This window comes from Pseudochaenichthys georgianus, chromosome 6, assembly GCF_902827115.2.
Source record: "Pseudochaenichthys georgianus chromosome 6, fPseGeo1.2, whole genome shotgun sequence".
Classification (NCBI taxonomy): domain Eukaryota; kingdom Metazoa; phylum Chordata; class Actinopteri; order Perciformes; family Channichthyidae; genus Pseudochaenichthys; species Pseudochaenichthys georgianus.
In genome coordinates this window covers 10,530,200-10,554,826 of record NC_047508.1, presented here as the reverse complement: position 1 = coordinate 10,554,826, position 24,627 = coordinate 10,530,200, and the positions used below count along the sequence as shown (strand labels likewise).

The 24,627-nt window shown below is 40.9% G+C and overlaps 1 protein-coding gene across 2 annotated transcripts in view; it reads left to right on the top strand.

Moving 5' to 3' along the window:
• The window catches only part of necab2 (N-terminal EF-hand calcium binding protein 2), a 201,264-nt gene extending 178,994 nt beyond the window's left edge, over nt 1-22,270 (top strand). For both annotated transcript variants that reach the window (XM_034085676.1, XM_034085675.1), the window contains 4 exons: nt 5,986-6,098; nt 15,800-15,877; nt 16,591-16,682; nt 17,638-22,270. In XM_034085676.1, coding sequence (XP_033941567.1) covers nt 5,986-6,098; nt 15,800-15,877; nt 16,591-16,682; nt 17,638-17,666 — 312 coding nt within the window. In that variant the 3' untranslated portion in view covers nt 17,667-22,270. The remainder of the gene's footprint in view (nt 1-5,985; nt 6,099-15,799; nt 15,878-16,590; nt 16,683-17,637) is intronic.
• Nucleotides 22,271-24,627: the final 2,357 nt, after the last annotated feature.

The window sequence follows — 24,627 nt, the reverse complement described above, 5'->3', positions numbered from 1 at the left end:
TTACAAAAAGTGAACTTATCATGGGTTTGACATTTTATCCAAGCTTAGCTTAGCAGGAGACGATAAAGGTTAGCTTAGCAAGCAGATGGTTAGCTTACCTTGAAGCTGGAAAACAGCTGTCTTGGCTCTGTCCAAAGGTAACTAAATCCATCTACCAGCACCTCTAAAGCTCTCTAATAAACATGTGGTAGGACAAGAAGCCAGGCTTCCTTTTTCTATTTGAAATGTTATGCTAACATGACATCTCTTTTCTCCATCTTCTAATTTCCATACACACATGAGAATGATGTCGTCTAACTCTTGGAATTTTAAAAAAGCTGGAGAAATCATCTGTGGGTGTTTGCACCTTCTATATCTGACTACTGTATATGGATTTCAATGACTACTTTTTTTACGACGTTGTATTTGAGTGTTGCCTCTGTGTTTAGTGTCCTGTCTGTCTGTAACTTTGTGTGGTAGTGTCACCACTGAACAGGTCTCTGTCTCAATGAGATGTTACACCTGTATAAATAAAGGCTAAATAAAAAAAGCTTATTTGCAATCTGTTTAACTCAAGTTGTAGCTTTTTTTTTTGTATTAGTCTTTGGGTTTTCTTTCCAGCTGCTAAGTATTCTCAGTTCTGTCAAACAGGACGCTAATGATGTGGTTTCCCTGGTTTCTGGAGAAAAAAGGACTGTGATGTAAGAAAAGGTCACGTATGCTATCTTTATGGATGCACCTTTGATGCTGACCATTAAAGCAGAGGTTTTCGGTGCGGTTTAAACAGAGTTAGAGGGTCCTGATTTATCACCTCTGCGGGGCCACAGTGTCAGAGCGGAGCACATGTAATCGCAGAGATTCGGTCAGGGAAGCCGGATGGTAGTGATTAGAGGCTGCTGGGCAATGTAGAGTCTCTAATCGAGTTGGTTGGACGCTTTTGTTCATTAGCTGTGTGTTCATGTCTTACAGCGTTTCCAAGCCTGTCAGGCTCTATCACTTTTATGGATGCTTCACGCCCGTGCATTCATTGCCTCATACATCACAAACACACATGTGTGCATCTTTATGGATGAACAACAAGGTGTTCTTTCTGGCAGAGTTATGTTGCAGTAATGTGGATGCCTCATGACATCAATTGAAGGTAATTGCAGCAGATAAACAGTGTTTACATGCCAATAAACGATAGGCACACTTACACACAAGTGGATGCAGATGTGTTGTATACATAGCATGTGTTCTCTATACTTCTGCTTAATATAGAGAGTACTCATATTGCAGTGTTTTGCAGCAGGTTATTTCCCGTTACACATCAGCTGCATCATCTGATATGCATATATAATATCTGTCCCGATAAAAGATACATTTCCTGTGTCTGCAATCACTGACAGTATTTTAAAAATGATTACATAGTGTAACTCAGGGCAAGGAGTGGAAGATTACAACCGAACCAGACAGGGTTGGAAAACAGCAGCCAACAGGGTGATTACAGATACATAGGATGTAATCACATCTCTATTCTTGAGAGAGTAGAGTGGGTGCACTGCTAGAAGAGTTAGTGTTGGGTAGAAAGGGTTATTATGTGAGGTCAAAACAAAGCAGAACAAAATAAGATAAGACTTGAAAACTGTGTATGAAGTGGATTTGGGGAATGGATGAAAAAGTGGTTGAATACTTAACACATATTTAATGAAGAATGCTATGAAAATAGTGAACATGGTCAAAAACAGTTAGTGATATTTCGTGCATTTCTAGGGCTGTGTGGACTTTTAAAACAGGAAGTTCTGGGAGTTGCTGTCGATAACTGTAGTGTTTCCTCATAAGGTCCCACAAGGACCTTGGCCATGAGATAAAGCAGTGTTTCCACCACATAGTACGACTTGGATCAAGTCAACTCAATGTAGGTCTTCTTTGCTTTTCCCTGTTGTTCACAGCAGATTGTACACTAACGGCCCGTCCACACTACAGCTGCAAAACAAGCTTGGAGTGTCTGAAGCTCGACCAACAACCAATCACATGAATCTCCCGCCCCTGACACACAAGCAGTGCTTTGATTGGCTAGAGCTTGTACTGGCATATGATTTGATTGGCTGACGCTTCCACCGAAAGCTTCAGAAGCCTGAAACGCCAGGAAAGCTCCGCTCTGCTTCCCACAATGCAGTTCGGCGAAAAGTGACGTCACCCCATTCAAAGTGAATGACTGAGTCATCTCATCATTTGGCTGTGAGTCATCATGACTCACAGCCAAATGTCTTATTTAGTGTAAAGAATACAGAACTCTGGATGGACTCTGCAATTGACGACTGATAAGACTCAAAAACCCACTTGATCAATAACCTGGAACTCCAAAGGTATTTCACAGCTGAAGGCCTCCCAAGGACTCGCAAGTCATTACTGGTAATGTTGCAAATAACTATCAGGGAAGAAGAAGGGAAAGTATGTAAGTCATAACCTTTAAAAGTTAACTGCAGGAAAGCTCTGGCTCTTTATAAATTCATGAATCAGAATGATCTGAAGATGGAAACCTTTATTTACACATCACGTGTATGTGATATTGGAGTGTCTATGTGAATGTGTATTGCGAAGTCTCAGTGAGACACTGCTGGAGTTATCTAGGTCAGAGTGGATGAATTTGTAATTGTACTGTATCGAGCTACAGTAACAAAGGCACACACAAAGCTGAAGAAAGCAGCTAATCTTATCAGGTCAGAACCAGCGCAGCAGCACTTCTTTGGTTTTTCTTGTTACAAATGGGATTTATACAAATAATTGAAAATCAACCTCAAGGCTACAAATGTACACTGTCAGTTTAACTAATTCAACGGACACACAAATGCAGCTACACACAACTTTAACTTGCTGAAGCTTCTGTTACATACTCGGCCAATAGGAAGGGAGTTAAGATTCATGTTCTTAGTCTTAGACACTGGGTAAAAACATTTCTATAGGCTGTGTGAGATAATGCATTTTTAGCTTTTACCTGCCAAGACAGCAACTGAACACCCTGCCCCACGCCCTCCTTTTCCAATGAAGCATTAGACAAATTGTTTGTAGCTGTAGGGGATACACCACTTGAGCTTCAGATTAAAAAAAGATTTGAAGTTGCAAGCCCCTGGTAGATGCAGATGTTATCATAAAGCTGCAGTGGAACCCAGAGCAACAGAAAGTGATCTTCACTAACGGCAGAATGCTAACATTTTATGCAAAGTTGTTTTTCATGCGTTCCACTACGAATTTTCAGCAACAACCTTTTAAGGCAGCAAAACTACTTATACATTACATTACATTGCATTTAGCTGACGCTTTTATCCAAAGCGACTTACAATAAGTGCATTCGACCAAGAAGATACAAAGTTGAAGAAAACAGAATCATATAAGTACCTCAGGTTTCATAGAGCCAAACCATTTTAAGTGCTATGGCTGGCTTTAGATAAGCCAATCCTTAGTTAGTATATAAGTGCTTAGTTAGTATATAAGTGCTTTGTTAGTAATTCTATCCTCGAAGTGGAGTCGAAAGAGATGAGTTTTCAGTCTGCGCCGGAAGGTGTGTAAGCTATCTGCTGTCCTGATTTTAATGGGGAGCTCATTCCACCAGCCAGGATAGCAAACTGACATGTTTTTGCCGATGGGAACTTGGGTCCCCCTCGCAGTGCGGGTGCAGCGAGCCGTTTGGCTGATGCAGAGTGGAGTGCACTTGCTGGGGTGTACGGTTTAACCATGTCCTGGATGTAGGAAGGGCCAGATCCATTCGCAGCATGGTACGCAAGTACCATTGTTTTGAAGTGGATTCTAGCAGTTACTGGAAGCCAGTGGAGGGAGCGGAGGAGCGGCGTGGTGTGGGAGAATTTAGGAAGGCTGAAGACCAGACGAGCCGCTGCATTCTGGATGAACTGCATAGGTCGGATGGCACATGCAGGTAGACCAGCCAGGAGGGAAAAAGGAAAAGATAAGATAAGATAAAATAAGATGTACTTTATTAATCCCAATTTAGGAATTATTTTTTATTTTAGTGGCAAATCAATGACAATTTATTATGAGATAACTCTGCCCTTAAAGGTGGGGTAGGTAAGTTTCAGAAACCGGCTCGAGATACACTTTTTGTTATATTCCATGGAATGCTCTTAACATCCCGATAGCAATGAATATCTGAAGTGCTTTGACAAAAATCCATAAAAAAATTTCATCTGTGGAAGCCGTAGTACTGTAAAACGCACGACCAATCATCTGAGCCGGCCCGGCTAAAATAACTGGATAGCCTACCTGCCTGTCAGCCTTCCATCAGGGCACAAACTTATCTCGTGCCCTCATTGGTCATGTGCGCGTTCGTGTGTGTTGGAGGAGGGGCTCTGTGAGGAAGTGGCAGATTTTATCCGGTTGTGTATTTTCAAATTCTAGCGATCTCGAGCTGGTTTCTCCAAAATTACCTACCCCACCTTTAACACAAGCACATACAACAGTAACTGGGGAAATGTCCAATTCCTAGTCCACAAGAAGTTTCCAACTATAAAAAAAGTCTTCCTAACGCGACTTAATAGTCAAAAGTAATAAGCTTAATGTCAATCAAAAAGTCAATACATTAAAAACAATGCATGGCAAAAAGAAGAAAGAACATCAAGTAAGGAATCAAACTCCAAACAGACAAATCTCTTCCAATCAATTTCCTCTTACTTTAATTCCCAGGCCAAGCCCCCTTACACCTGTGGGGAACAGCATACCTGATTAGTGGGAGGAGCCACATTTAGCAGGACAGAGAGTGACACTGCATCAGGGAATATAAACCAAATATCTTCAGGTCAAAGATCTACCCCATCTCCATCTGTGGACTTTATACTATGTCTTCTATAAGCATCTATTAATGCTTTGATAATAGATTGAATCTGAAATCCTATATTGATGTCATTTAGCATGTCTACAGGATATTCCATAATTAACTCCGTTCATGTCATGAAAAATATTTCTCCCTCAGTCAAATCATACCGGCCCCTGTCCGAATCTGTAGCCTGTTATTGTCTCATTATACCACATTGTGAATGGAATTATAGTAAACATTTACGGCCCATCCACACGGCGGCGTGCGTTGAGGCTTCAACGCTTCTGCCCATTCACTTTGAATGGGCTGACGTCACACTTTGCCGAACTGCATTGTGGTTCCGTCGCTTCACTTTGCTCGCGTTGTTTGCTTAAAAAGTTGAGCAATGTTCAACTTTTGAAGCTTCGACGGAAGCGTCAGCCAATCAAAACATATGCCAGTTCAAGCTCTAGCTCTATGAAACCGTGTGCTTGTGTGTCCGGGCGGGAGATTCATGTGATTGGTTGTTGGTCGTTGGTTGTTTTCAGACACGCCCACCGGCAAGCTTCAACGCACGCCGCCGTGTGGACGCTGCGATACTGTAAGTTGTCATAAACACTGTTATGCCAATCAGACAGAGTTGATCAAATACAGCGGTTTATCAAACCATTGGACGGATGATGTCACTGTACCTCCAGTCATCATTAATGGACGTCGCTTTAAAATGACGACTCCGAGGAGAGGATTTCAAATGTTTCCAAATGCCTGTTGCTTCACTTATCTCTCCTCGGTTCCCCCTCCTCAACTCGCATCTCCTGTGGGCGAGACTAAGACGCAAGGAACCGAGGAGGCGCAAACTGGGAAATGAGAAAGGGCTTATGTGTTCGATTAAATTGAAACGGGAAGATGTGCATTTATTGTCCTCGGATTCTTTGAACACAGTCTGTGAACCGCTACTGGTAGCTCGCGATCGAAGTGTTTGAGACCCCTGAGCTAAAGACAATAAAGAAACACTAAATAAAACCTAAACGTTTTTATTTTTTTTAAAGCAAATGTCAGCCAATAAAGACAAAATAGGCAATGATTAAGTCAGCTGAATCTTAATCGTTTCATACAGAACCTCATATATGTTTGTATTTACATCGGTGTCACAAACACAATGGCTTCATACTAATGACATGTCAGCATGAGTTGACCTCCATGTCCCTCTTCCTCTGCAGTCCTTGCTGCTGATCCGCACGGAGATGGTGGTGACCCAGAAGAAGCTGGGCGACTTCTGCGAGGCTCTGAAGCAGTACCTGAAGAACGTCTCCACTCAGAGAGACTGCTTTCAGTAAGTCTCAACACATTTCACAAGTGCAGCACCATAACCATTATCACTGTAAATATTTAATGTGGTCCATTTTCAGTGTCAGGAGTCAGGACCTTTCTGTGTTTCACTTTACTTCGTGCTACCTCACATATTCCCCTCACTGGTCATGCATCGAGTCAGTATTCCTTGGTCACACACACACAACAACTTTTCAGTGAACCTTTGAGTTGACTTTTCTTCATTATCCTTTCAAAGTTAAAAACATCTGTAATTCCCCATGCGTTCTACCCAATTGCACCGGTATTATCGCCTGATATACACATACTGTGCTTTTTATAAAACTCCTGCGCCTCCTACTCTGAGCCTCGGGATGCTGTGCAACAGGTAATATCCAAAGAGATTTCTCTAAATCCCAGACTCAATATGCGGCATGCATAGTCAGTCATATTCGGCATATGCCCTTAGCATTACCTCAAGGTTCTGCCTCTCCTGCATTTCTTTTATTGTGTTGTGGAGTTTGTACTTTGAATTTAAATTAAGTCTTGTAGAAAACACAAAATGAATGATTTGTGATAGAGTGATCACTCTGGGGCTGCACGAAAGAAATAACTTATTGCGAATTTTACTCCTGTGATCTGGGAATGATCAATTCTTCAATAATATTCTCATATTAGTTATAACTTATATGTATATTTCAATTATCATGGTTTGATTTCAAGAGTCCCTAGTATGCTTTTTGGCTATCCTATAGTATGTTATATAGGAATGTGTGCATGTAAATGGTCTTCCCCCCCTGGCCTGAAATGCTAACCAATAGGCGCATTCACACCGCAGTACTTTTCCCACAAAGGTTCATAAGAACTTAGTTCATGAGAACTCTTTAGTTCTCATGAACTAAGTACAGATCGCGTTCACACCAGAAAAAGTCCCTGGGGGAGGATTAGGCAAATGAAGCCGCTGACGGCACTTCTTCTTCTTCTGCTTTGGGTTTACTGGCAGGCCGCAAACCACTTCACGGCGTATACTGCCGCCCAAAGTCCCCGGAGTTGGGGACTGGCTTCAGTAGAAGCTGCTGGGAGTCCCAGCAGCTTCTACTGAAGCCTTCCGAGTAAATCGCCAGAACGCCGACACCTCCCCATCTCCACCGCTCCCATGTTTTATTTTGTGTTACCATAAGTTAGTCTCTCTGCGTTTCTGCGCTGGGCTAATGCTAATGCTAATGCGCGGATAATAAAATGGCGGCTTCACAAAACTTTTTGGGAGTTTTACGGGGCGTGGTTTGCAATCCGCCCAGCCAATCAGACATAGGAACCTTTTTCTCCCACGAAAGTCCCTGCTCTCTAGTGCCCCTTTCACACCAGCGCCTTTTCAGCTCCGGCTCGGAGCTAGAGCCTGAAAAGCGCCGGGTTTTCCTGTTCACACCGGAGCTGCGCCGGCTCTTAGCTCCGGAATCCGCTTCATTTCCAGCTCCAAAAAATTGTCGGTCCAGAGGCAAGAGCTTTGGAGCTAAGAGGTGACGTCGCTTACGTCTCTCTTACGTCGAGGCGTGCAGGAAACTAAACCCACCTCCCATGGGTCGACTGTTATGCCTGCCTACAAGCAGTAGTGCCTATAAACACACTTTATAAAGTCAGGCAACACTAACCAGGCTTCGTGTGATTCTGTTTATTTGTGCCTTACTTTGACCATCCGTTCACTGTTATCGATCATTGTGGAGAGAGGCAGACGTGTTGTTTTGTATTATTGCAGCTATCGGATGCAAGTAGTCAGTTTAGCTTCGGTTGCTATGCCAACATCACCCGTTTTATACCAGAGAAACTTTCATAACAGCGTTGTGATACCAAACAGTGTCAATTCAGACTGACACACATTCACTTAGGCTAAGGGGAACTGGGGATATGCATCAGCTGCTTGTGTGAGTCGGACAGTGAATACTTTAGAGCGGCCGCTGCAGTGTGAGCTAACCGGGAGCTAACGGGAGAATAAACTCCCGTGGAAGAGCAGCACTGCAGCGGTCGGTAAATGCTGCAGAAACACATTAATAAACAATGAGCCACGGCACTCTGGAGCAAAGCATAAGGTTGGAGAAGTCGTTATTCAATTTATTCTGGCTTCGTGTGATTAAAAGAAACACGATCATCGACCCGACGCAGTTGTTGTTGTTGTTGTGAGCGCCGTAATGGCTGCCGTTGGGGGGCAAATCAGCGATGTAAACGGTGACGTCATGACGCAGCAGGGGCAGCTCTGGGGCGCCAGTGGGCGGTGTGCACAGAGCGGGAGCTGAAAAGGGAAACCGGAGCTGAACCAGAAAAGCTCCCGCTCGGAGCTAGAAACTGAAAAGCGCTGGTGTGAAAGCCGCATAGCAGGGACTGAAAGGGGGGTGAAAAGGTTCTCATGAACTAATTTGAGTACCGGCTCTTTTTGGTGTGAACGCGACAAAAGAGTTTTCATGAACTAAGTTCTCATGAACCTTTGTGGGAAAAGTACTGCGGTGTGAATGCGCCTATAGAGAGCAGACTGGGCTCTGGTTTCAGACAGAGGGTGAAAATAGGTGCTGCAGCACAGGCAGTATGAGGAAAATAAAGAGCTTTTTGAACATTAAAGCATGGAGACATGTCCCAGTGGAGACACACAAATATGAACCTAGAAATCTGCAGAATAGGGCCTCTTTAAATCTTTAGAAAACCATGTGTAGGTCGTGACAGTACCACAATAGTTTATATAATAATAATGCTATATCCAAAAAGTTTCAATAATTTACAATTGTGCAGCCTTAGTTCAGTCCCTTCAATCAAAGTCAAGACTGGTGCAGCCCATTAGGATTTGGAATACAAAGTCAAATGACACACATAGATACACCTGCAGCACGGTCAGTCTCCTGACTTCTTCCTGTCATATCTGGGACAATAAGCAATCTGCAATAAGGTCAGTTACAAAAGTGAAAAAATAACTTCAGGCTCAGACATGACATCTGGGCTATTGTGTCTGGTAAGTCAAAATGAAAGTTTGTGGAAATCATCCTGGAGAGCTTAAATACTCCATCGGCACCATGAAGTCTGGCAGCAGACAGATGTTTCTTTGCAACAAATCCTCAACTAAAACTTGCTGAAAATACATTTATTTGCAAACTAGACGAACAACATCTACACAGGGATGCTTACAAAACAACACAACTGTCCAAGACTTCATTCCAATCCATTGGTGTTCAATCACAACTCCAATTCAATCTGGCAATGCTTGGGAAGTTTTCCAAGGAAGAGAAAAGCTTTATCCACATAAACTCAATGCTGTTTGTGCTGCCAAAGGTGCTTCTTCTTAACGTGGACTGATGTGGGATGAACACATGCAATGGCTTTCAGATGGCTGAAAGCCACATCGAGGCAGCACCACTTTTAACGAGTTAACGTTTCACTTTAGTAAATGTACAATGTCAGTCGTTCCACACACTTATCATCATAATGTTTCTAATGCTGAGGTTTACAATCAATTTTCATCAATATTATGTCCTTATACTTTGTGTCAGTTAGCATGCTGACACCCAATGAACCTGGTTAACCATGCCAAATATCAGATAGAATTTTGAATTTAAGAATGGTAACGTTAAGAGAGGAAAGTATTAAATTATGTAGGCCTACTTCAGAACAAATACTACTAGATTCCTACTTTACTTGGGCATTTTATTTTCTTGCCATGTTATAGCCTACTTCCACTCAAGACTTACTGTCAATTTGTTTGAATGGAATTAAGCTATCTATATGCTATATAACATTCATAGGGTATATTATTATGAACTGAGTACTTTTACCTTTGAAGAAACTACATACTTTGACTTATATAATGCAGGACTATACCTGACAGAGTTGACAGTGTGGTGTTAGCTACTGTAGGCATTAGCTGCTAGCGTCACTTTTGAATCTTGGTCTTGTTTTCTTACTTTTCTTGTTTAATTTTGGTGAACACAGTTGAAACATGGGAAATTACTTTTGATAGGTTGAACTCATGTAGTCATTGATTCTAAATTGATTGCAAATCTGCTAAAATACGAATGAAAACCAAGTTTGCGCAGTATGTGGAGAGTTTGAGCGAACAGCTGAATTTGGATACTATATTTCATCATCCTTATCTGCGTAATCCATCCTTTGTCAACACTTTTCTTACTGTTATCTGCACACTATCAAGCATTTTCAAGGTCTGGTTCCTTACTGATAAAAGGTTATGCTTCGTCACACATACTTCACCCTTGGCTCTAGGGGAACAGAGAGCATTTAATGATTCGGCTGAGTTGAAAGATAGCACACTCAGGTGGAGGGGGGCCTTCGGAAGAAACACTGCCGTAAATCTGGTGTGCTGTTTGTTTTTACCATTCGCTTTTTCACTCGCTTGTTTGTACATGTGTACTCTTCCTTTATCAGTGAATGTGGTGGCAGCACAATGCTTAAAGGTAGCTGACGTGAATAATTCATGAGGAAGAGGAAGCCTGCTCATTAACCGCGAATAGACGTTCCCTCCTGTGTGCTGTTTCCTTCTTTCTCTCTTGTGTTTCAGAGCATATCTTTTCTTTCTCTCTTCTCATTTGCTCATTTAATCTTGCACATACTAAGTGTAATATATGCAGTTTATGTTGTCTCTGCCTCCCCTTGCTCATTATCTTTACGGCTGAGTGTGTGATTACATTCAGGAACACCTCAATCTACCATCATGTCCCCCGTGCAGAGCTCACCCAACTTAAGTTATTTCTTTTAAAGGCAACTGAGCTACCGGAGAGCAGCAGTCTGACCCCCAGTGCCCTCCTCAGGTTCAGGGAAGAACTGCCTATGCTCTCCTCAGAACAAAATATCCAATCCAGTCGTTAGATGCAAAAAAATACAAAGAAAGGCAAAGAAGCGGTATCATACAGTCGGTAATGTCCCTCCCTACAGCTATTTAAAAAAAAATGGAACTGTTTTTCCACCTGGTCCTGGGTCTGCCCCCATGTAAACTATGCTCTCAGTTAAAAAAAAAATGTAAACTATAGAGAGCTATTTAACTGGAGGCTTAAAGTATAAAAAAAACAAATTTCTAGAAAACCGCCTTTAAAGATATATAATGTGACATTCTGCACATTTTGCAAGAATAGGGTAAAAAAGCTTTTCTTTGGTGAATTAAAGATATATCTACACATGTAGATAGACACATTTAGCAAATTAAAAAACTAAATGTGCATTTTCTACGTTAAAAGGTGGAAAAAATGCTAAAATATCAAAATGTATGAGTTCATGAAAAACACCCTTTGCCTGGCCTTAACCACTTGGCCTGGAGGAGTCAAGGCTGGAGATCTGCTCACATCAGTGTTGTAGTCAAGTCACCAATTCAAGAGTCCAAGTCACTCTCGAGTCCCCACTTTTCGAGTCCAAGTCCGAGTCACCTAGGGAGAGTCGGAGTCCAAGTCCGAGTCACCTAGGGAGAGTCGGAGTCGAGTCAGAGTCACCTAGGGAGAGTCGGAGTCGAGTCAGAGTCCAAGTCATTTAGCAAACAGGCTAGTGCAAATACTGGACCGTGCACAGGTGAAAATGGGATGGCACTGCATTGGTGCGGGTCTCTAAATTTGTGGTTGGGTCTTGTCAAACACTCTTTGACAATCATCTTCTTACAATAGATTCACAGAGTGTAAGTAGATAACGGTAAACTGGTATTAAATGTATAGACTTTTGGAAAGACTTCATAAAATATTAAATATTCTGATATTCAATTCTTAGACAATGGAACAGGATTGGGATTACCAATCAAAGGGTCAGTGGTTTGATCCCCACCCCCTGCAGTCAGTATGTCCAAGTGTCATTGGGCAAGATACTTAAGCCAATGTATCCCTATGCATTTCTATGATATTGGAGTTGATGTAAGTTGCTTTGCATAAAAGCGTCACCTTAAAGACATAATGTAAAATTAGTAATGTCACTAGAACCCAGTCTTGGTTCCATACTGTACTAGCCATTTCCCACTTTTTCCTTTTACTTGACCTCACTTTAAACAATGATCTGTTGTAATATGTAGGATAATTAAAACATCACTATAACTACAACATGGAGACGGAGGGCAATCAGATGATGTATTACTACATTTAATGATAGAATAGGGGTTTCTGTTCAATTTCCGAAAAGAAAATGCATGAAGTCCAAGGCATCAATTTTACAACCGTTTTCCGTAATGTTTTTGTGTCTTAAAGGTCCCCTATTATACTGTTTTTCATCAATATCTTATAGGATATAAACAAACATGTCTCTGAAGTGTTTGTCTGAAACACCAAACAGATCATTGCAGCATTACCCATAATCCCCTCTGTTTCAGCCCTGCTTCCAAAGTGCTGATTCTCTGTCTGTTACTTTAGATGAAAATAAGGAGCCCCTCCCCACGCCCCACTGAGAGATATTTGGTTACAAATAACACAATGGTGCTCTAGGAGGAGATTCAGGTGATACGGTGGGGGGGGGGTTACCTTGGTTGGTTATTGGCTAATGGTTACACAAGCCAAAAAATCGTTATGACATCATAAAGTGGCCAAAATCTGATCAGCCCATTTTCAGACAGGTTTTTATATACTGTAAATGGATCAGGAAAAAAAGTGAGAGAATCTTTGTTCCTCAAACTTTTAGGATCTCTTTACACAGAGGGGACCAGGCACCGTTTCCCTTTCCAAAAATATATTGATTGAATACAAAATATCAGGTCGGGAGATTAAACTGTGAAGTTCCGTAGCCCTCCCTCCCTCCACGTCTCGCGCACATTGGCAGTCCCTTCAGACAGACAGGTAGCAGCACCTCCCACTTTACAGTCTCATGTTATGCCGGCTTTTCTTGGCTTATTTTGAAGGTGACTGGAGATGAACAAATTACTAAACTGCCAGTGCCTCGAGTTTACAGCTAATTAGCTAAAAGACAATAACAAATATAGTTAACTAATGTAGACTACTAGCTAATGGATAAGTTAGCTCAAGGTTTAGCTAAGACAATATATCATGGGCATACAGGCTAATGTACTGTACTTAACGGGAGACACTTAAAGTGAATACAGTAAAATGTGTATCTAATTTAGTAGAATTCTGCTGAGTATTAAACAATTATGTGAGTGTGAGGGTATTAAAATAAATTGGTCAGTAAGTCAGAGATGTGCAACTATATTTAACGTTTTTTTTTTTTTAAATGATTATGGGAAGTGCCCTTTTTCTCACTTGAGCACCCGCCCCCCAAAACGTCTGTTCACGTCCCTGCAGGACACATGTTTAAGTATAAAAGACGTGAAAAAGTGAATTTTGCATAATAGGTGACCTTTTAAATAAAATGTTCCACAGAACATTGAAAATGTTCCACTATTCTTGAACTATTCTTCAACAAATTGTATCAAAATTGTTGCAACAATATAATTAGGCATACGAAAACGTTGTAATTTGAATAGGTTCCTAACCAAAACAATCTCAATTTATTCTTCAGGTTGCCAATTTTCCAGGTGATGTAAACTACCTTTATTTGGCATATGCTGTTACCCTGCTATCCCCTAGTGCAGTGATTCTCAAAGTGTGGTCCGCGGACCACCGGTGGTCCATGAGCGCCCCCTAGTGGTCCGTGAGTATATTGGTAACATTTCACATTTGAAATTAATTAATTAATTAAAGTTTTCCGCACTATCGCGGGAATATCTCCGCAATGGAGAGAGCTTAAGTTTCACTTTCGATTGCATAATATAGCCCAGTTAAATACCTTCATCACACATGTGGCCACTTGTTTGTACCATTTTCAGGCGATTTGTAAAAAACGATGTGTTTTTGGATATTTGTGGAGTTAGGTGGTCCGCGAGTGTTTTTTTATTGGTTAAGTGGTCCTTAGTATGAAAAAGTTTGAGAAACACTGCCCTAATGGTTCCCAAACGGTGTGCCGCGGCAAGTCCGGGTCAAGTCCGGGTGTGCCGTGGGATTTTGTGACAACTATACGTTGTTATTATTGCAATATACAACTACACAAAAATAATTATTTAATTTACTATATCAGTACTTTGTAGGTTTATATGTACGTAATCTGCGCGACTTGCGCGTCCACATCTCCACGTGCAGTGCTGCATAAACATGGCTGAGTCAGCGATAACTTTCGAGGGGTGGAGGTATGCCCATTATTTTGAGTTCGTCCGAAGAATAGACAGGAATGTGACAGTGAGGTGCAAACTGTGTCCAGGCCAGAAGCTGTTATCCACTGCTGGGAACACCACGTCAAACCTCAACAAACACCTGCAAAGAACACATGCTAAGGTGAAGCTAACGCACACGCTATTTGTTGTTTGTTTATATCACGTAGTGGTCTGTTCTTCTTCTCTGTCTTCCGCTTGTTGCCTGTTTTGAACGACAAATACACATTACCTCCGCCTGCTGGTAAGGAGAGTTATTGCCACTCACGCATGCGCAGTTCGTACGTGCTCGGCGAGTAAAGTAACGAGTTACTTTATGTAGATAGTAACAAAGTAGTGTAATATATTACTTTTTTTTTTTAAAGTAATATGTAATATATTAAAAAAAATTAGTAACGACCCCATCTCTGGAGTTGGCGTTCTCTACTCTGATTTACATGAAGAACAACAGGAGGTCACGGCTCTCTGTTGAACAGGACTTGCGAGTGGCCCTCTCCTCAGTGCCACCAAGGATTACAAAAATCTGTGCGCCCCGACATGCACATGTATCTCACTAATTTGTAAATCGGCAAAATATTTACAATAGCACATGTTTCAATGCTGATTGCTGAAATGTTACATTTATCATTTGTAGTTCAGGTCCATGGACAATGCAGCTTCCTTGCATTGACAGTTCTCTGTGCTGAATTTCCTTTGCCTCGTTTTTTATTGTGTGACCTGTCTGGTTTAAATGAGTGTGTTGCTGCTTTGATGAAGCCTAATTTGATAACGTTTCAAATTAATTTCTGAAATATTTCGTTAATAAATATTTCATGAGTAATATAGTTGTCTTTGTCACATTTTATTTGGCATTAGTAAATAATTATGCACATTTACAGATATTTTACATGATATGAGTGATAACACGTGTTATAAGGGCTATTTTGCACAATAGGTGTGCCTTGAGATGTGTACTTGTCCTTTGGTGTGCCTTGGGCACAACAAGTTTGGGAACCACTGCCCTAGAGATCTCCTGCCCCAAATAAAAAAGGCAACAAAAGGCCTATATTAGGGGGCGTGGAGTGGAAAGCTGTGTGACAATATCAAGTAAACATGGAAAAAGCACCCCTGTGGCTTATTTCCAACACATTAATGTTCTTCTTGAGGCAAAATAAACCTTAGTCATTACAGCAAAATGGGCCCTTTAAAGTGCCTTATATAAAAATGGCCATTAACGTCCAACTCCCCCCATGCACACTGACCTGGTCACTCATTGTTCTGTTGTAACATTGCAACTTTCATTTTAAAGATGGGATGCAATCTCCCTCCCATCAATGCTGTGCTGGAAGAGGAAACACTTCACCAGCTATTTGTTTTTCATTTCAATCAAATGTCATTTTCTCTCCATCTTTTTTCTCTATTACTCCTTGTTCCCCCTTTTCTTCTTCATACCTGCATCTCTTCTTCCCTCCTCTTCCTCCCTCCGTGATCCACTCACCATTCTGTCATAACTCTTTTTCTCACCCATCACTTTCCATGCCACATTTTCTCCTCCATGATCCACTCAATGCCATTCTTCTCTGCCTCCCCCTCAGTGTGACTGCGGTGCGTCTGCCGGACGGTTTATCCTTCGTCGTCTACGAGTTCTGGGATGGAGAGGAGGAGTGGAAGAGGTGAGTTTTCAATTACCTTTGGCTTTATGTACTATGTAATATTATTTCCATTTTAAGTTTGATTTGATTTATATATATATATAAGGCTTGAAAGTAAAAGCGTCAATGCAGCAGTGATCAAATCAACAGGCACAATAAAACATCTGTAAGTGCAGATGAAGGCCCATTGCTGCCAAGTGAGTCATTACTGAACGAGGACATTCATTTCTTTCTGAAAAGTCTGCAAGTCAGCACTCCTCTGGAAGTTTGTCGGAGTGCAGGATGCCATTGATTTCATTGATTACCAAATGAAGAGAGCGCTCACTTTTCCTCCATTACTGTCATCTGCCCCGTTGGAGAAATTCCTCCAACCACATTTAATTAGCTTTCTCCAGACGTTCACTCACTCCGGAGTTGCTGAAGCACTTGAGTTGCGTCAGGTCTTCATGATTTAGTGACGGTGCTGGGCATGAGGAGAGGCTGCTGATGTAGCTGCCTGCGGGTCTGAGCTTCTGCTCCACTGCTCACAGCCTCCATTCAACACCATTCATATTGCAGCTCTTACAGTAAAGGCTAAGGGCCGTGCTAAGCGGTTTGAGGCCATGTGTGCTTGCGTGCTTTTATAAGTGGCAAGTGCGTGTGCACATATGTGTTGTGTGTGCGTGCGTGCCTGCGTGCGTGCGTGCGTGCGTGCGTCCGTCCGTGTGCTCTCTAACCCTCCCTTCTGCTTCCAGGCACCTCCAGTCGGCCCCCAACAAAGCCTTCCAGCATGTGAAGGTGGACACACTGTGCCAGCCGGAGACTGTGTCCTCTGTAGCCGTGCCAGGTCAGTGTGAAACACTACACAGTAGACTGAAGTTTATTTTGATCATCAGTCAAAGGAGCACTCCTATAGAATTGTGCAGGAATGAGTCCCATGTTTTAGCTGCTGGCACCCTCGTCTTGAAGTCAATGTTTCCCTAACCTTTATTTGAGATGCCTCAAATGAGGTCTGTTGTTAATAAAAACTCAAGAGATGTTCATGTTTTGGTCTAAAAATGTTGAACCTTTTATGCTTTTAAAAAAAGCAGTTGCTAACAAGCGGTTAAATGAGTCTGCTAAGCGTTGCCACGTAACGTTAGCTGCATTTAGCTTAGCTTAGTGGTTTAGTTGCTTTAGCCGATTTAAAAAAATGTGCAACAACTTTTACTTGTCATTGGGAATACATTACCTGTGGAAGAAATGTCTTTCAATTATTATTTGTATTGATGATTAACTGTTTAGTTTGTTAAAAATCAAAAAATAGGTAAATAAAGCCAAGAAAATCAGCCATCAAACTTCATATTTCTTGATTAAAAACTTAGACTTGTAACAACTTCTCCACATTGCAGCACTGAATAGAAAACAATGACACACAATTGAATAGAAAGTAAGTACTGTTCAACTACACCATTCCAGACCAGAACTGAAAGATAAGAAGGTCTTCTCATAGTCCTAAAGAGAGATTTGTGTGTAGCCAATAGGCTGACTTTGTAATTGTAATCACTTGATGCCAAGAGGCATTTGAAGCAATTAAAGCGACCTGGCACCATTTAAACGCCAGACTCTGGCCTTCGTCCATTCTCCGAGGCAGTGACCTGAGGTGATGCCTGGAACACTGCCATTAGTACTTCATTCTTGTCAAGCTCCCCTCCCCACCCCTTTCTTTCGCTGCCTCGCCACATTTTTCCATTCGATATGATCTGTCCTTCCCTCTGGACTTCATTTTATGTTCTGTCTCTCTCTCCCCTCTCTGTTCGCAGCCGCCTGGTGCAGTGTGAACAGGGACTGAGCAGGAAGATATTCAACTACACGCCGCCACTCCTGGACGCTCCCCACCTCCTCCTGAACTCCCCCTCCGACCCTCAAACCTTCTCCCCTCCCTGCGTTTTACCCACTCTAACACCCCCTAAACCCCCTCGTCTTTCAACCCTCACATTCCTCCACTCTTTTTGTAAGTACATGTTTACACAGTGCAAACGTATGGGGTCAACTGCAGTGCATCAACGTGAGATGACTAATGCGTTTGCATCTCACCATAGTTATATTGGAGATATTGGATTGTGTCATGTTTCAGGTAGCTTGGAGCCATTGTAAAGTGGCGTGTCATGTAGCATGGACCCTGGCGTAGAGTTTTCCACGTAGCAGAACTGTTTTGGGGTAGTGCATTCTGGAATGTGGCTTTCTTTCCCCTGCTAGGGTCGACCGCAGGTAGATCACCTTAATTAGCCCTTATTTCATAGTAGCTGCTCATTCCACATTCGCTGCCATACAAAGTGTTCTGATAATTACATTTTGTATCTGACCAAATGCTTTGGACATTATTCTCACATCAGTCATTCTACAATCATCAACATCACGAGTAATAACTTGATACAACTTTATTCAAACAATTTGATTATAGATGCAATACCCATACATACCACATACTGTCAGTGTGTGGAGAAAGCACCAATGTTAGATTATAAAGCCAAAAGCTATATTATTATTTGCATAGCATTGTTTTGTAAAAAGAAGAATTCGTTACGGTTGTAACTTAAGGCCTACTTACTTTCAGATCAACTTCATTTGTTGCGTGAGCTTGTTAAGCATCTGCACCCCGAGTATATTTACATAGAATGGCTGCAGTGGGAGTAATGTCTTTAACTTATCACCCTGTGTTAACAAAGCACATGGTTTTAATGAGCAACACAAACCAAATCTCTGCTAAGCCAGACATCAGTTATCAGTTCATTAGATGGTGACATCCTGAATTATGAAAAGATGTCGTCTTCACAAATATTTGGATATGTAGATGGTTCTGATTGACAGACACGAGAGAAACATTTATAGTATTGGGCGAGTTATGTTTCTTCATGTACCTTTTATTTCACTTTGGGGTTGACCCTCTGAGCACTGACATTTAAGAGGTGGGATACAAGTGTGTTACTGTCTAGGGATCATGTGTGACTTAGACAAGAATCTGCTGCTACCTTGAGACAGACAAAACTAAGTAGAGAGACAAAGGCAGCACCTCACTGTTCTCCATACAGTTTGTTTCATTTCTGCCGTCTGTTGATGTATTCTTTGTCTAAATGTGCGATGGGTAACTTATATTAGCTTCGTAAGTAGAGATTGTACATGATGAAAATGTGGTTCTATGATTATTATATTTGTATTTATTGAAATCTATTAGTGCTATGGTGCAAATTGTATTCCTTAGTGAAAGTGGCAGTTGCCTTCGAAGCACTGCGGATTCTCGTACCATTGTGTTTGAATCTGAATACCTACCATCAAAAACTTAAACCCATCTGAATGACATTAAATATGAAGCCTTAAACATTAACACATGTTCCGGGAGCTCTTTAGGGTTTTCAAAATAGTCTTTTTGGTGTGAAACTCCAAAAACTCCCAGTAAGCAGGGAAATGCTCTTTAGCATCAGATTACACAACCCCAAAGTTGTGTTGCATTGACATAGTGTTACACATTCTCCATTGCATTATATTGAAACTTCCTCAGCTAAAAACATCACTGGGAAAAAATGACCTTGACTTCACTTAGCATACCGTAGCTTATAGATCAACCACCTCAGCATCTCGAACAACGGCCGTCACAGGTAGTGCCACCATTAACCCCAACTATAAGAGAGAGTACATCAATACATATAAAGAGGACATGGCAGACATTAGAATCCATATCGACTGGGTCTCTTAAACATAAAGACCCCCATCAAGAAGCCATCGTAAGGATACTATTCTAATGTAATATTGAAGGTCAACAATTCCTACAAACGTCAATGCAAACGATGCACAAAACAAATCTGGTGAAGAAAACCTTTCGTTCAAATATAATGAGCTAAACAAACCAAATAATCGATTCTAATGTTCGCTACATTTTCTGTCTTCGGCCATTACCGTGTTCTTGACCCAACTGTTATCTTAGGCACACATCTCATCCATTCCCCTTGACCAAGAGCTGAGGTTCATTTCAGGTCAAAGATACCCGGACTCCATCCCCCTGACCTGACCTCCCCCCAATACCACCACTGTAATACAATCAGACTCTCACTCAGAAAGCACAATGTAAGAATGAGTGAATATTGTGATTTAAAGATATATATTATAGAGAATGATGAGAGTATTTCAAGATATAGAGCATTACTTTATCTGGTTAAAGCTGTGTTGATGAATCACTCCTTTATTGCTCTAGTTTGTCAAAAAGATGCCATCTTTCCATCCACCTCACTATTGATCTCTATTTTCACATGTGATTGACAGCCAGGCTGCTCTCTGCCTGGCTGGTCCAGTGAGTGTGGTCCTCCTACACTGACACTGATGAACCATCTAGCACCGCACTGGGCTGCATGAGCGGGGCAGGACCGTGTGGAATGTGGAAGTGTTGAATATTATTACATATGCTGTAACGAACATATGTATTACAGTAGGCTTTTAGAACAGGCATGCAGAGGGTTTGCTGCTTTATTTGTGAAATGTCTGTACTAATCTCAGTGTCCGTGTTAAAAGAACCCTGTGGAGGTTTAGCCAGTAGTAGCTACTGTCTCGCTGTTGATTTCACACGACTGTGCTGCAAACCCAGATTTAGACCATTAAGGTTTATAAAACTAGATTTAAAAGAAATGAAATGCGTTCATGGCGTTGGACATCAAAATAAAGCTGCTCTGTCAATTAGCATTAGACTAGCTGCAAGTTAGCCAAAGAGAAACTAGCATTGGTTTAACATCCAGCTACGTAAAGAACCAGAAACAACCTGCAGCTAAATCATAATTATGAAAATGTTACTTTAAACATATTCCTTTTTGTACTTCTTCATTAACTAAAGAAATGCCTAAATGAGATGAATACATGTTGGACACTACATTTTTGACATTTATTTGGCTATTATTTAAAAAAAGACCAATGTATTCTCTTATTCTAAACCCTTCCCAGCAGCAGGAATCCATATAGCATCTTGCATTACATCCCATCTCAGGATACCAGTTGTCCGTGCCACCCTCTCTCCCTGCCCTCTGCAGTTGGTGCAGAATGCAGCATCTCTGCATCAGGATCACCCTGGATCCACCCTGTGGAGCTCAGTTAGCGATTCTTTAAGTGACTTCGAAGGTCGAACACTTTTTAATCTGCACCAAGGACAACTACTGTTTGGGCTCGTGTAAGGGGAAGTTAGCGACAGCACTAAAATACTGATTGTCAAAGTTGCAAGGCTTTGAATATTTTGAGGATAGACCTATTTTTGGTGACTTTAACATTTCACTCATTAATTGCTGCTTTTATAACACCATATTCTCACGCATTGAAAGATCAGAGTAATAAAAAGCCTTCCTTTAAATCTCCTAAATTGTGTAAACAGTAGATCAAGTTCTACCCCAGTTCTTAATGAGTTAATGTCAGCTTCTTGGGAAACAGCCAATGGGCTTTAATGGACAGGAATCTTAAATCTGCAGCTAAGCTAATGACAGAGCAAGTTAGTTTACAAGAAAAGCTCCACAGGGTACCTTTAATCGTTCACTTCTGAAAAAAATAAATAAATAAATAACTCGTTCCAAATCTTGTTTGTGTCCAAGAAGGAGCTGCCGTATTACGAATAGAAACATAAAGCCATATTGCATGGATTGATGTTTACATGTCAGTGACCTACTAATACTGATAGCCATAGTTTTACAGTACTCGAGTGCTCAGCTGAATGCAGCCCACATGCTCTTAGCGAGGGTTTCTTTTCCTGTACATTGCGCCCACGCGGCTGGGTTGTGTATGTGAGGTAGATAGTGAGTGAACTGTCAGAAATGCCAATAATGTTTCCTATTGATACATTCCTGAATGTCCCTCAGACTGTGCAACCTGTTATTTTCTATCCTTAATACTCCTCAGTGCAACCTGTGCTTCGCCATACAATGAAAGAGTTGTGTTATTGAAACAGGCCTTGCTTTGAATGTTTCCTGGCAACAAGAGATGAAACATTAGAGGAAGCGTGTCACCAGGTTTACCTCATGAGCCAATCAGGAAACGGATCAGTGCTACGACTCTTTCTTTCTATGGCTGTGTTCTTTTCTATCCTTCAACTGAGTGCATGTCAACTGAATGTCCAGTAAGTTCTTTGCTGTAGTATTAGGCCATGCTACTCTTCAATGGGTTTTGTGCATTTCTTACCTTTTCCTTTTCTAGTATTCCTTTGAAGGAGACAGAGACTAAAACCTATTATATAAAAATATATGACTAGAAAAATGGCATACAAGAATGAACATTCACTTTTATGGCAATGTTTAATGAAATATTAATTCTTAATGTATGTTTCAGTAAAAAATACAGCTTTCTCTTAAGTGTAGAGACTTAACGCAGGGATGCAAGTATTATATTTGGTCTTTAAAGAATATATTGTTGAAATTCTAGATGATGTAGAGTGATGCAATTCAATAAACTATAAAAATATAAAACTGTGTGGCTTTTATTTTGAATCCTGGCGATGACTTGTTTTGGTGTTTGTTTGGAACGATTCTGGCAGATTGTAGTCTCATCAATAAAACAATCCTGAATACACAATTGTTCACTTAACGGTTTGATAAGAATTCAAATGGAATAAACAAGAAACAATCTGGTGTACTTGATCTCAACCCAACAGAGCAAGATGTGATACATTTTAATTAAAGGGGCACTTTCAGTTTATTTTTCATAGTTACAGTGTGTTCCAAATCCACCCTAATGCTAATCACATCAAGTCTGTAGTGGGTCCACATTTACGGTAAGTGTCAAAAGTGAAGTATACTTTAGAAAAGACAGCATGCACGATTTGATTTGTTTCAGACACACGTAATGAGTGGGACGTAGCCAACATTAGCAGAGGACGCTAAAGGGCTTTGGTGTCAGCCATCTGCTGACCGTTTACTGCAAGTGTCAAAAATAATTGCTGAACTGCAGTAACAAGACAGGCTACACAGGGAATGAACTATACCAAGTTATCGCAGTAAATATAAATCTATTGGTAGATTAAATATGCATGATAAGCCACCGTTATGTTAGCACAGTTAACATAACATCTTACGTTTGACCGAATTATTGTATGTACCCATATGTTTGTAAATTATACATGTGTACAATGTAGAAAATGCTGACCGGTGTAGGCAAGGCAAGGCACGTTTATTTATATAGCCCCTTTCAGCACCAGGCAATTCAAGGTGCTTTACAAAAATGAAAGACATTCAGACAAAGGCATTTAAAAACAGTAAAAGATAATAAAAGAAACATTAAAAGAAAAACAAAAAATGAAAGACATTAAGAAAATGGCATTTAAAATCAGTCATTAAAAAGAAAAGCTAATAAAATAAACATTAAAAGATAAAAGTTACAGTGCAGTCTAAGATATGAATAGTTCAATTATTTCGGTTCTTGATTTTTTATTTATTCACAGAACCTCCCTTTGGAAATCCGAACATTTCCGTCCCGATTGTTAATTTAGACTGATTGTTTTCACCATGTTATGCTCGCATGACATCCACAATCGGACCCTCAGGAGGGTGTACTAGCCCCCTACTCTGCTTTGCGTTCCATAACAAAGTCTTTAAGTGTTACCTGAACACCCCGTGTTACCAAAACACTATTTTTCGTAAACCCTGGCTACGATGGATATCCCAAATATCCTACTTTCCAGCAGTCCCTCTCATAAATGTCATGGAGAAATTAATTAAGTTTAAATTTAAAACATTAAAAGAAAAAATACATGGATAAAAGTTACAGTGCAGTCTAAGATGTGAATAGTTCAATTAAAAGCAGCGACAAAAAGAAAAGTCTTCAGCCTTAAAAGTATTACAGATTTAAAAGTAATAAGAGTTGCAGCGGACCTGCAGGTTTCTGGGAGTTTGTTCCAGATATTTGGAGCATAATAACTGAACGCTGCTTTACCATGTTTAGTTCTGACTCTGGGGACAGAAAGCTGACCAGTCCCTGAAGACCTGAGAGATCTGGATGGTTCATAATTGAGTAATCTGAGTAAACATTTCCCTAGTATTTTCAGTTAAATATCGCTTTGTGGTTACCTCTTTTTGAACATTTGTGTGAACAGAAATAAAGCTCTCAAAGAAAACACAGGAATGGTCAGAGAGTGCAACATCAGTCACCACAACCTTAGAGATATTCAGACCCTTTGAGATCATTAAGTCCAGAGTGTGCCCCTTATTGTGCGTGGGCTCCGTCACATGCTGAGTCAGTCCATAGCTATCAAGAACACAGAACAGTTCTTTAGCCCCTCTGTCCTGGGGGTTGTCAACATGGATGTTAAAATCACCAACAATGACTAGACGGTCAAAGTCAATACACACTATAGACAGCAGTTCAGTAAAGACATCAAAAAAGCTTGCACAGTATGTGGGTGGTCTATAGATATTTAGGAACAGAGCTCGAGAGGAGCATTTCAGCTGAAGGGCCACATATTCAAAAGAAGCAAAGTTCCCATACGATGTCTTCCTGCATTGAAGGGAATCATTGAACAGAATCAACTCCACCCCCTTTCTTATGCATTCTTTCCTGACTCATAAAACTAAAGTTGGGAGGGGTTGATTCGATAAGAACAGCTGCACTGTTATTTGTTCAATCCATGTTTCCGTTAAACACATAAATCGAGATTGTGCTCAGTCATAAATCATTGATTAATCAATCAATCAATGTTTATTTATATATAGCAATGGTGGATAGAACCATAACATTAAAAATGTTTTTCCTTCCAAAGACCTGACATTTAATAAAGCTAGTTTAAGTTTGTTAAACAC